Consider the following 13,419-nt stretch of genomic DNA (forward strand, 5'->3'; position numbering starts at 1 on the left):
GCAAAATTCAATAAGTTACTGCTACAAATGCATTTTGATCTTTCAAAAGGAAGTAAGAAAAAACAAATTCACAGGGCAGATGTCACCTGTCAGGATCCTTCATGTCTCTCTGCTTCTTTTGTTGTCTCCGCTTCACCTCTTGGCAACATCATCTCAAATCGAGCATGGCTCAGTCTGACCACATCAATCCACAGCTGACTTTTTACTTTTGTGTCAGCAAGAATCCGGCTACAGATCCCCGTGGCTGCTTCTCAGCCCACCCTCATGAGGTGTGATGTTTCTCAGGAGGACATCCCTAAATAGAGGGCTCTTACCATGACTTTAGAAGTAATCATCTTTGAGTCTGTGTTTAATGTGTCTCTCATCTGCGACATCCCTTTTAATCGCTTGTCCTCCTGACAAGCGCTTTGCACACTTAAGATAATATTAATACAGATGTGTCAGAAATTATTATTTTTGCCGCAATGAATGCATTTGTTTTGAAAAATGTGACAAAACCATGTTGTGCAGTAATAGCCTGCTCTCTCTTTACATTTTCCTAATTAAGCGTGTCAGCGCTACCGTGGGGCTACAGCTTGATTATCAAGTGGAGAACCAGCAACTTTTCACGCAGCTTACAAATGTCACAGCTGGTTTCAGTAACCCACTAGGATTTACAGCTGTGATTATACATCAGTTGATTCTAAAGTTAGCAGAAAACGTAAGGAAATTTGTGCTTGGTCGATTATTTCTTACAAATGGGGCACTATTTAAGGGGACATAGACAGACTTTCCAATTATATAATATAAGCTTTATCGCCATAAAGGAAGCAAATTTCCTTATTTTTTATGCTAAGTTTATATATCAGTGTCATTAAAAGCGGTTTAACTGGACAACAGTGTCCTCACTGATGCCATTAACCATCAACCCCCACTTAATGGGAATTTTATCTATTGTGGAAATCCTCTCTGAGTCAATTGCTGTAATTTTATTCATATTTCCAGTATTTCCATGTCATCCGCTCTGCTAGAGAGCTGTGAGTAGCGCCAGCCGATCCACCCCATCAAACTCACTATTAACGTCACTCTGTATACACAGCTTTATGCTGCGAGCCCAATAAAAAAAAAAACCTCAACGCCGGCCGCATTTATTAAATGCGCTTCTTTAAGAGCACCTTGTTAGCGATGTTCAAACAGACGGGCAGAGCAGGAGAGGCACTGGCGCAGGGAGGACTATCCTCACTGGAGAAAAGCCTTTTATTTTAGTCACAGCGATTTTTCTATGGAAGAGGTGAATAATCCTGTCAACACGAGGGGCAGACTGCCAAAAACGCCAAATTATTATCCAGTTATGATTTGATTTCGGTGGATTTTCATGTGTTGCTCCATCTGCTTTACTGGAAAGAAGAGACTGGCTTACGTATTAAACACACCGGAGCTGGTTATATAAGAGATAAAGCTTTGTGCTGTTACTGTTGTTTTATGTTATTGACCCAACTAGGAAAGCAACCCACACTGACACTTAGCATACAGGCACACGGGCTTCAGCGTGACCCTGACAGTTCAGCCCATGCCAGCGCCTCAGATAAAGACTCCCATGCTGCAAGGGGAGACAGTGTTAAAAATGGTAGTTGATATCCAGAGTGTTTGGCTGGGCCTTTCTATCTTGAGTGCATACTGGAACAGTAAATAGTGGCTCTAGACACTTCGGATGGAGGTTAGCTTTAAAAGAGGAGAGATATACCGTTCACGGGCCCCCAGGGGCACTTAAGAGTGCCAAGAGAGTGTGACGCACGGGCAGCTACCTTCTGACCAGTGCAACTAGAGTGTCCTCGTGCCCCTTCAGATCCAAGCTGCAGTAATTCCCTGCTAGAGCTCGGGAATCAGTAGTTCAGGAAGTTGCCATTTACAGTAATTTCATCTTCTGCCAGTTGAGGGAAAGTTAATGTCCAACCAGTCGTGTGATTAGTGTAATTTTACACTGATGATGTAGGAGTGGAGCAGACCCCCTGTCCTGTTTCTAAAAGGTCTTAAACCGGACATTACTCTGTCACTGCTCCCATCATGACGTATCGTAATGCTGCACACGTGCAAGCAAATGTGAAGATGTGTCCAAACGATCCAGATACGCAAGTTTCTAACCCTTCATGCTAGGGCTGGGACCCAAAATTCATATCTCGATATTTTTTAACTGGATGGCGATATACGATATATATCTCGATATATATATTTTTTAAAGCCATACAGTAAGAACAAAAAGAGAGTTCATAGTCAAAGCTGTGTCCCAGATGTCACACAGGCACTTTTATTAACATACAGCATAGATGTACATGAAAAAAACTACTCAAAAATAAATTAGGAGCATTTATTAAATAATAATGCTCCATAAATAAAAGAAAACTGTTGTTTTTGTGCATAACAAAGAGCTCACAATTGTGCAGTCAGAATGTAAACTAACAGACGCTGAGCACAATAACAAAGAGACAGATTTCACAGCTGCTCTGTTCCCAACTTGTACTGCGTGACTGACAGCCTGGAGTTTGAAATCCGCTTCGTAACCACGTCTCTTAACAGGTGCCATTTATGGTCCTTATACACACACAATACAGTAATATTACGTTGAAGCACAGTACGTATCACTCCACGAGGCTCCTCGGTAGGCGTAATGCTCCGACAATCCATCAAGCGGTGCAGCTCCGTAGCTTAGCAAAGTCGTACTCAAACATTTATTGACAGATTGCTGAGCGCCGTGTACCACCTAAGATCGGTTCGCGGCCATCAAGCACAACCAGAATTCATACATAAGGCGCACTGTCAACTATTGAGAGAATGCAAGGATTTTAGGCCGTGCAGCCCCTCTGGGCTGCATGGCGTTAGCGTGGTTAGCTCGTTAACACGTTGACGGCGTCCAGCCCCACGCACGGGGCGATGCGCAATAACTCGTTAACGGAGATTTGCCGTGTCCATCATGTCGCTTCCTGCAGGTGAAGCGATGGGGGAGGAGGGGGAGTTGTGTTCAGTGAAGGAGGGGCGAGGCAGAGTAACGTTGCGTAGAGACGAAAGAGAGGCAAACCTGCGGCTCCACAACTATAATTATAACGTAACATAGACTATATCGATATAAAGGATATTGTCACATCTTATATCTCGTATAAAAATATATCGATATTTTTTTTTAAAAAAACTTCAATATATCGCCCAGCTCTACTTCATGCTTATACATATATCGTTTTCCAGCCTCTCTTCTTTTCCCCCAGCGGTCCGACTCTCCTCACGTTTAGAAGCACACACAGGAACAAAAATACAGAGCCATCACAAAAAAATGTGCTCGGTATGAATAAATGAACGGTGAGAGAGGGGATATGATGTCTCAGAGGACCCGATTTTTTTTCCAAGATGGAATGCTTGAAATGGACTTTAATTATTAATCATCAAGAAGCAAAAGAAAGGCTGAAATAAAGAAATAGGGACAGTGGAAACTAAAAGAAAGTCGACAGTCTACGGCAATGCTTGCAGCTCTGCGAGGCCGGGCTAAGTGGCACTTTCACTGTAGTTTCGTATTATAGCATGCTAATATTTTTGAAAACATTTCTGGTATTTGATAATAAACACAAGTAGTACATATAAACAACTTATGACCTCAGATGTTCAAAATTAAAAACAAAGCACCCAGTGATCTATTTGGGGCGATCGTGGCTCAAGAGTTGGGAGTTCGCCTTCTAATCGGAAGGTTGCCGGTTCGAGCCCTGGCTTGGACAGTCTCGGTCGTTGTGTCCTTGGGCGAGACACTTCACCCGTTGCCTGCTGGTGGTGGTCAGAGGGCCCGGTGGCGCCAGTGTCCGGCAGCCTCGCCTCTGTCAGTGCGCCCCAGGGTGGCTGTGGCTACAATGTAGCTGCCATCACCAGTGTGTGAATGTGTGTGTGAATGTGTGGATGACTGGATGTGTAAAGCGCTTTGGGGTCCTTAGGGACTAGTAAAGTGCTATATAAATACAGACCATTTACCATTTACCATATAGAGGAAAATTAACAGCTGCTTTGGAGATTATAGCGCACCGGCTGATTGAAAGAAACACATCAGCACAATAAAAGTACTGCCACCAGTGTAGACAAGTATCTGAGGTTCATCCACCTCTGTAGATGCAGTGATTAAATAACTGATCGGACACAGATCAGTACTAGACCACTGAAGAGAAAGGAGACCACTGTGGCTACAATCACCATGAGGCAGCGCTTCAGGTGACCAAAAATATCTGACAGACAGTTCATCCATTCACTAACCCACCCCTCACTGTCCTTGACAGTGTAGATTTTCTGTACTTTATCTTATGTGAGGCTTTTCTCGCACTAATGACGAAAACTTTTGGAGTGTCTTCACCACTGTAATTGGGAACCAGACTGCACTGTCTCTTAACAGACTGTTAAAGCTTACACGCACATCCCAAAAGTCCACTGACACCAAGTAGTGTCTTTAAACTTCCTGGTATGATGGTTCATTACTAATATTTCCCCACTAAGCCACCCTTAATTCCATCTAGATATAAGTCTCGTGGGCTGTAACACACACAAAAAGCTGTAAAACTCGCCTTTGGGTACATGTAGACTGCCAATCTAACATTTCATAGCCTGACTTAAGCGAAGAGGGAGGTGGGAAGCAGTCAAATCCTTGACTCTCCCTGGGCAGGACAGGGGTACTTTAATTCGTCTAATTAGCTGCGTGTGTCAAAAGCCAGGCAGGCGTCACAATTCGGAAGAGTCTCGGGCCGAAGCGTGGAGGAGAAGAAGCGAACGACACGCTCAGGGACGAGAGATGTTGGCTATTAATAGTTTGCGAGCAGTGTGTGGCCTCTCTCCTCAGAGTAATTGCATTTCCCTGCACTGTAGTGTTTCTCGTGGCGCTTGGAGTTTCATTTTTGTGCCCCCCCCCCCCCCAGTGCCAGTCCTGTTCATCTCCACCATATGAGCGTGGCAGAGGAAAACACAACAATGAACAGGTAGCGTGCATCAAGCTGTCTCCAAGGGTGTGTACGTCTTTTTTCCCCTTTCCTGCGAGCTCCCGAGGTAATAAGACATTCTGCAGTTATTGGATTGTTTTGCTTCACTTCCCCTTCTTTTCATAGGAGGACAGAGACAGAGTAAGATAGTACTGCAGCACCTACGCCGCACGGACAGAGACAACCTCCTCTTCTTCTCTGCGAGCACTCAGCCTCTCTAATGGCTAAATACATCACTTTCACCTTTGTCTAACTGCCCACACCGATAACTTAACACTTTTTGCAGTAGATGTGGCAGCAGAAGGGAAGGCGTTTTAAAGCATCCATGCATTTTGCACTTTCTCTTTGCGATATTTTTATCCTTTGATCGAGTCTGCACAGTCCTCCTTGCAGAAACATCCTGATGTCTCCCAGCTGTGGGTTTGAGCCTTGAGGATGAGGCTGCCAGTGTTTTCCCAGGCGGCGCAACATATTGGTGGCCATCTGCCTCTCTGCATGCAGCACCTTCACACTGAGCCAGGCTGCCCACCCACTGAGTCCAGAGGCCATGCGCGCTGAGCCCTCAAAGTCCCAGCACCTCTCTATTCTGCTTGACCTATTCGACATCTTAAATTAGACAGGCACGTAGGTAAAGCAACGATGCAAGAAACTCCACCAGGTTTAGACCGCAGCGAATGCTTTTAGTATTTAATCCTTTCCAAGATTTTGTCAAAGATACCTTCGATTATCCGGCTGCTTGGCTTTTTTCTCAAAAGCTTCAAATCAAAAATCGCCTTTTCAAAAACAGGAAAGGCGGAAAATCCTGTCATCTGAATCATCTGTCTGTTGTCACTGCATGTGAGTAAAACATGGAATGATGAATATTCCCTAAGGCAGCATCCCAACAAGCCTCTTAAATACGCCGCCTCCAGACATGTGTAGCATTACGTAACGAAGCTGTACAGTGAAATCCGTGGAAGTACCCGGTGTTACCGCAGCTATATGTTCTCCTCTACCAACTCGAGAGCCTCTCAGAATGGATGAACATGAACAACGCTGCATAAATAACCTGCTGCCGTGTAGAAGAGCCACAGTTATGACACATGGCATGAAATCTAGGTTTGGTAGCGCTGATTTGACGATCATTATGGGAGATTGTAAAACGCCCCCGCTGCTATCCGAGCAGGCAGAGTGTTTACAGTACGACCGAGTTGTTGCTGGCAATGCACTTCCACCGACTCTTATCTCGCCAAATGCATGTGACACCATCATAGCACAAAATGCCAACGGCATCATTATGAGAAGTGATTCATCAAGATTCAGCCTGACACTTTTTTCCAGGTGAGTGGCACACTCGAGTGTTTATTACAAAGATTTCCTCAGGCTGTCACCAGGCCTTAAAGCTCCACAGTGGCACATAGTTAACAACATGCCTAAAAGGAAAACATTTTTATCAAGCGATGCCGCTACTGTCAACATCTATTTCGCACCTGCTCTTCTGGATTTCTTCCCTAATCTGTTTGCCTGGACATATGAAGGGACGGTGATTAAAAGCAGGATGAAACACGAGACTGGGGGCAGCTTACAGAGGCAGGCTCGTAGCTCATATTTTACCATAACCAAGACCGATCCTGTAGTTAAAGTCTGATCAAATGATCAAAAGAAGCTGTATAATTCTTTTTTTTTTCTTTTTTGTTGAGTGGGCTGTCATAGTGCTCGCAAAGGAATAAAGAAGTAATTCGTGGGTTGAGGAGAAAGAACCAGCCCTGGAGAATCAGCCGCTTCTCCCCAGCCGAAAAACTCGACACCATTAATCTCCAATACTGCTGAACCTTTCCAATCAAACAGCAGCTAGTGGAAGTGAAGGCACTATGGGGATGTGGTAATTACACATGTCACCGAAGGCCCTCTTGCTGCCAAAACCATCCACCGAAGGGATTGAAAACTTATTAAAACTTTGCTGGGCTCGGGTTTGCCAGTGTTGGGATACAGTAGTAGGAAGTGGGTCCCGAAGAGACAGGAGCTTGTTGTAAGACAGTGGAAAGAGGCTTCCTGACACCTGACAGTGAAACCAGTGTGTGTGAGGTAGATACACATTCATACAGACCAGTGAGCTGTCAGGAGCCCGTATACGGGTCACTGCCTCTCAGCAAAGTCTTTTTCCCATCTCACAGAAAGCACACGCAGACTTGCCTTTCTGTAGACGATCATATTGGGGGAGTCCTCCTCGGGATCAGCGGTGCCCGTTCCTCCCTGGTCTTTGGACCCTTCTGCCATTTTCTCTAAATCCTGTCAAGAAAAGCAAACGCACCATTAGAAGACAGCATCCGGCATCCGCTGAAGGGTCGAAGAAAACAAAATGAAAAACGACAAACATCAGACGATAACTGCATTTCCCCCGAGAACCAAAAGTTCTCCAGCCTTTATCGGAGTGACATTCAGCTGTCAAAACGCATGCTGCTGTCTCAAAAGCAAAAAAAAGAAAGAAAAGAGGACGCCTGTCATAGCAGAGGCAGATAAAAGGGCCCAGGTAGGCCGATGTAGGATGAATAATAAATAAGCCACAAAGCCAGATCGTGAACACACAATACCTTAACCTCAGCGGGTGTTTCTGCAGTTGCCAGGGGCTGTGCGAGAGGTTGCGTGTAGCTCTGTTTAATTTGAAAAATAAAGACTGTAACTACATAAATAAAGTCAGTGCTAAGGATGTGGTAACAGTTGAGCTGGGAATGCTCAACAGTTTGTGGATAAAGGTTGAAATAAATAGCTGGAAATAATGGAAGGACAACTGGAATAGTTAATAATTACCTCAAAGGAAATACTCAAAGTAGCCCAATGAAGAAGCGCTGATGTGGAAGAGTAGTGGGCTCAATAGCATAACAAAACACTGACGTATGCAGACAGGTAGATGCACAAGATATTTGCAATTAACACTATTAGATAACCTCATCTGAGTTCATCTTATATAAAACTGCCACTGCAGTAAAGTGTGTCAGCAAGGAGGAATCAGGAAGGCACTAATTATGTATAAAGCACAGATGTCGGTGTCCTCAGCACACACTGAGTGCGGCTGCGACGTTGATGACTCATCTTAACAGAAAGCTGATGTTCATAATGAATGAACCTTCACCGAGGTGATACCGATAGTGGCTTTGAGCGTGGTTAGCGCTGGCCACTGTGTTTGTTGTTGTTTTTATGCTAAGCATAAGTAAATGTTGACTCCATTAGCTGCAATCATACAATGGTTACCTCTGATCTGCCTGCACTCCCAACATTAACCTCCCCCAGGCTTCATGCTTTGAGAGCCGCTGTTAAGGGATTTATTTACTTTCTCTAAGCAGACACACACACACACACACACACACACACACACACACACACGGAATTAATTCTGCTTAAGTAAGGATTTTCATAACCTGGTGACTGGTGCTTCACAAGCCCTCTCAGCTCCTTTTGCATTCGAGGTACCTGTAAAATGTAAAATGGCTTTTTAACCATTTGCTGGTCCTTTAATTGGGAGATGAGACTGGTGAGGAAGTAGATCACATAGTTTAACACATCCTTAATTTTTGGTGTGAGAGAAGAAAGCTGCAATTCATTGTTGTTGACAGTTATTCGTGTTTAAACAGAGCTGTGATAAGCTACCGAGGGGCAAAGAATAGTGGATACAGATGGCATTTTATGACAGGGACACGTGAGCGTGCTCAAATGAAACCTTCATACATTAAACCTGCAGCTGGCATGGGGGATTTGGAGTGGCTGTATTATATAATTGCAACTCGCAATGTTACAACTTACTTCAACTTTTGAAGACAATAGCCGTGACGGAGACAGGGGGGGGGGAATCATCGGTGTTACCGGTTCGAACGGCAGCAGCCGTGCAAGGTGGCTTCGTCACTGTAGCTTTCATTTATTACACCATAGAGCATGGTGATGCGCATGAGTGAATAAGTAATCATCCGCTCTTTCCTCACTGTTTGTTATTGCCACCAGAAGTGCAGAGTGCAGCACTCCTCATTGGCTAACACGTCTGTGCTCTTTTTAGAGTCTGAGCACATTAGACAGCTAATCTTTGCGCCTGCCTCAAGGGTCGTATACAGACAGAGGAGGTATGGATTGCATAGCACCTGTTCGAAGAAAACAATAGTGTACCAGTAGTTCAAAGCTGTAATTCTGGAGAGCAACTTCCTTCTAATGAAGCTGCTCAAACATGCAAACCCACAGACGCCTGTCCAAGAGAAACAGATGAAACAGGCATACTGAGAGCTGCTGAAAGAAACCCAAGTGGGCCACATATGCCCTCATGTACACCACATGTGTGTATGTGTGTGTGCGTGTGTTTCTACCCATGCATATCCACAAATCTAAGCACGCAGCAAAATCCAATTCATGAGGAAACACAAAAGGACATTGCACACACACACACACACACACACACACACACACATATTCACAGAGGCAGACCCCCTGTGAGTCCACAGATGCCCGGTCAACTGAAACAAACTGGAATAAAACTGGCAGAGAGCTTGCAGAAAGAGCCACGCAACAAGCCGTGCTCCAGTTACAGCCAGAGCCATAAAAACAGCGAGTCCCAAAGCCCTGTTCACTTGAGGCAGGCGAACGTCTGCAGTGCAACATCTGTGACACCTGACAGTTGCTGATACTGAAGCGTTTTATTACCTTAACAACAAAATATCGCCCGGTCCACTCGGCTCCCCCTGGCTGGCTTCCCCTTAGCAACAAGCAGCAGGCAGGTTCATGGTATAATTGGCACAGGGAGAGAGAAGGGGATGGAAGCAGTGGAGCAGCGAGAAAAGAGAGAGAGAGAAAGAAATACAGAAGGGAAAAGAAGCTGGTTGGCCACTGCAGTATTCCTCTAGTTCTCCTCCTCCTCCTCTTCTTCTTCTCTCTTCACCAGCCCTGCCTTGCCCCGGCAGTTCAGGAGATCCTCATGTGTGCACCTCGTTCATCCCCCCTCTCCCTCTGTCTGCATGTGCACGACTCAGAGCGAGAGCAAAAGAGAGAGTGTGTTAGGGAGGGAGGGAGGGAGATCAAGTTGAAAAAAAGGGGGGAGGGATGAAGGAATTAAAGAGAATATAAAGAGGAAAACAGAGGGAGGAGAAAGACGGGCAGGAAGAGAGAGCGAGAGAGGGTGTGCGTGCATGAGAGAGAGAGAGAAGTGGATGCACAGCACAGAGAAAAGGAGGACAGAGAGATGCACACTGCAGCAGCAGCAGCGCCCACTGATGCTGAAAATAAGAAACATTTCATTAAGCGGATATTGAAATGCTAATATAAAAACAAGTTAGTGAGCACACACTTACACACACACACACACACGCTGGCTATAAATACATATCCCAGACTCTTTGAGCAAGCAACCTCAGAGAAAATGCTTTCATTATGCATTCAAAGCTCATGTATGAGAAGCCGCCCGGGTCCCAAAATTAGACTTTTTCTTGTATTTCTTAGTGGGGTGGGGGTGTGTTTCTTTTATCACGGACAAAGTCCACTTTCCATGTCCTCGAGTACGCCGAACATCCTCTCATGTTTCTTCCTCCACCCATTCAACCCATTCTAAATGCATGTTCTCCTCCCGTCCTCTCTTCATGTACACTCATTCAAGCTTAAATGGCAAACCCAAACGAATGAACCTTTTTCTTTTTCCCCCCGTCCGCCATAAATTAGATCCCAAAAGCCCCCGAGAAACACAGCCCAGAAATACATGGCATGGCCAATTTGTGAGTGCACGCGTGCAGAGTGTGCACACACACACACACACACACACACACACACACACACACACACACACACACACACACACACACACACACACACAGATGCCTGGGTTTGACAAAGCCGGTTCACCAGCTATCAAAGAATTGTGTAGCCTGCTCCTCTTCACTGCACTTTTCCTTCTGTTTTTTCCACAGCGTGCTGTTTGGCACGGACCTCTCCTCGTTGCTTTTTGAAAATATTTGAGGAAGCTTCAAAATGTTCTTCACAACACGCAGGTTTAATCAAGCCTGAGAGATAAAAAGCCGCACTTCTCATTATTAGAAGTACAATTTGTTCGGTGTGTGTTTCTTCAGGCAAAGAGCAGATTAAAATTTGAACAACCCGAAGCTGCTACTGTTCTCTGTAAATGTTGTAACCAAGGGAAACTGAGGTCACAGATACTCACCCTTACCCTGCACATTTTCCCACTACTTATAGACAGGGAAAGAGCAGGAGTGTTACATCCTCCCAAAACTACAAAACTACCATGATAACTACACATTTACCCTTTTCGTACATCTGCAGTGATACATAACACACCTCACCCGCAGAATACAAACTGCATATGATCCATGTACCATCTTTAACAAGGTGACAGACAGGCAGCCGGCAGACAGGCAGGGACTCTAATCTGCTTTGAGGGGGCCAGTCCTGCCATAATCTGCATTAATGCTAAATTATTGAACAGCCTGCTCAGATCCACACTACTGCCAGAGACCAACAGTGCTAGCCACACACAACACAGCAAAGATCTCGCTTGCTTTTAGAGAGACTTAAGAGGAATGTTTTTAGGCTTTTTGCCAGATTTTACATCTAAATATGTGGAGATACACAGAATAGATTCATTATTTAAAGAAATTATTGTGGATTAGTTTGCTGTTTTTTAAGGCTGTCTGAAAATATTATTTGCATTACTATTGGTACCATGGGAGTGTCATGCTAGTCTACAGTACTGTGCAAAAAAACCTCTCAATAATTAGTATAACCACCTTTATTCTACAAATCCTGAACTCTCTTCCACAAGCTTTGTTCAGTTTATTTAAGTAGTCTTTAGGAGTAGTTCTCCGGGGTTCTTGAAGGACTTTTTGGGTGTTTTTCTGTTCAGATATCATCTTACTGCATGACCACTGAGATTATTGTCATGCTGAAAATGAAGTTGATATTAAAGATGCTTTCTAGATGATCAGCTACAAGGACTGAACTAGAACATGAGGGAAAGGGCAGCCAATGTCCAAAGACAACATTTGAAAGACTTCAGAAAGCCTAGAGAACTGTTGCTCAAGACCGCTTTAAGTTTTAAGTTACAAGAAAATCTGCTTGGAGGTAAAATATAAAGAAACGAAGGGCGGCTCAAGACTTTTGCACAGTACTGCATATGCACTACTAGCCTTGCATGTCTGGATGCAGTTTTAAGATAACAGTGACATTAAGAAAAAGTGAAAGATTTATAGGGTATAATGTTAATAATACATAATTATCAATTATGTAAATGTTCTTGTTCGTTTTAGGTTTAGTTATGGTTACAGAGGCCTAATCTGTACACTCAACAACACGGCCTCCAATCACAAAACAAAAAGATGAATTTGACTGCTGGATATATACAATGTGTGTGTGTGTGTGTGTGTGTGTGTGTGTGTGTGTGTGTGTGTGTGTGTGTGTGTGTGTGTGTGTGTGTGTGTGTGTGTGTGTGTGTGTGTGTTAGCGATTAGCTATGAATTCTTTTAAACATGACAATTTGTTAACATCTGATCCAAAATAGCCCAGGAAGATCAGTCCTAAGCAAATGCGGCTTCAGCAGTCTGTGTAACACATTGTCATCATCTTACACTGATAGTCTTTCAAATACAAATTCCCTCTCCGCCGCCATGCTAGCAGCAGAGCTGTCATTGCCGGGTAGACAGCTACAATATATTACATTTCATGACTTTTGCAATAATCAAATCAGAAGCAGAGTCCACCCCACTCTTACACTCAACAAAAATATAAACGCAACACCTTTGTTACTGCTCCCATTCCCCATGGGATGGACGTAGAGACCTAAAATTCATTCCAGATACACAATATAACCATCCCTCCCAAACAGTGGTCACAAATCAGTCCAAATGTGTGGTAGTGGGCACATCTGCTATATTGAGATAATCCATCCCACCTCACAGGTGTGCCACATCAGGATGCTGATCTGACAACATGAGTAGTGCACAGGTGTACCTCAGACTGCCCACAACAAAAGGCCACCCTGGAATGTGCAGTTTTGTCTCACAGCAAAATGCCACAGATGCCACAAGCAATGAGGGAGCGTGCAATTGGCATGCTGACAGCAGGAATGTCAACCAGATCTGTCGCCCGTGCATTGAATGTTCATTTCTCAACCATAAGCCGTCTCCACAGGCGTTTCAGAGAATATGGCAGCACATCCAACCGGCCTCACAACCGCAGACCTCGTGTAACCACACCAGCCCAGGACCTCCACATCCAGCAGGTTCACCTCCAAGATCGTCTGAGACCAGCCACCCAGACAGCTGCTGGAACAATTGGTTTGCACAACCAAACAATTTCTGCACAAACTGTCAGAAACCGTCTCAGGGACGCTCAACTGCATGCCCGTCGTCCTCATCGGGGTCTTGACCTGACTCCAGCTCGTCGCCGTAACAGACTTGTGTGGGCAAATGCTCACATTCGATGGTGTCTG

General features: G+C 44.7%; 1 protein-coding gene across 3 annotated transcripts in view; it reads right to left on the reverse strand.

Moving 5' to 3' along the window:
- Window positions 1-9,944, reverse strand: part of LOC308389602 (regulator of G-protein signaling 6-like) — a 46,244-nt gene extending 36,300 nt beyond the window's left edge. For all 3 annotated transcript variants that reach the window (XM_080871094.1, XM_080871093.1, XM_080871092.1), the window contains exons 1-2: window positions 9,633-9,944; window positions 7,146-7,241 (exon numbers count right to left, since the gene is read on the reverse strand). In XM_080871094.1, coding sequence (XP_080727220.1) covers window positions 7,146-7,229 — 84 coding nt within the window. In that variant the 5' untranslated portion in view covers window positions 7,230-7,241; window positions 9,633-9,944. The remainder of the gene's footprint in view (window positions 1-7,145; window positions 7,242-9,632) is intronic.
- Window positions 9,945-13,419: the final 3,475 nt, after the last annotated feature.

Source organism: Rhamphochromis sp. 'chilingali' (genome assembly GCF_963969265.1).
Source record: "Rhamphochromis sp. 'chilingali' genome assembly, chromosome: 21".
Classification (NCBI taxonomy): Eukaryota; Metazoa; Chordata; class Actinopteri; order Cichliformes; family Cichlidae; genus Rhamphochromis; species Rhamphochromis sp. 'chilingali'.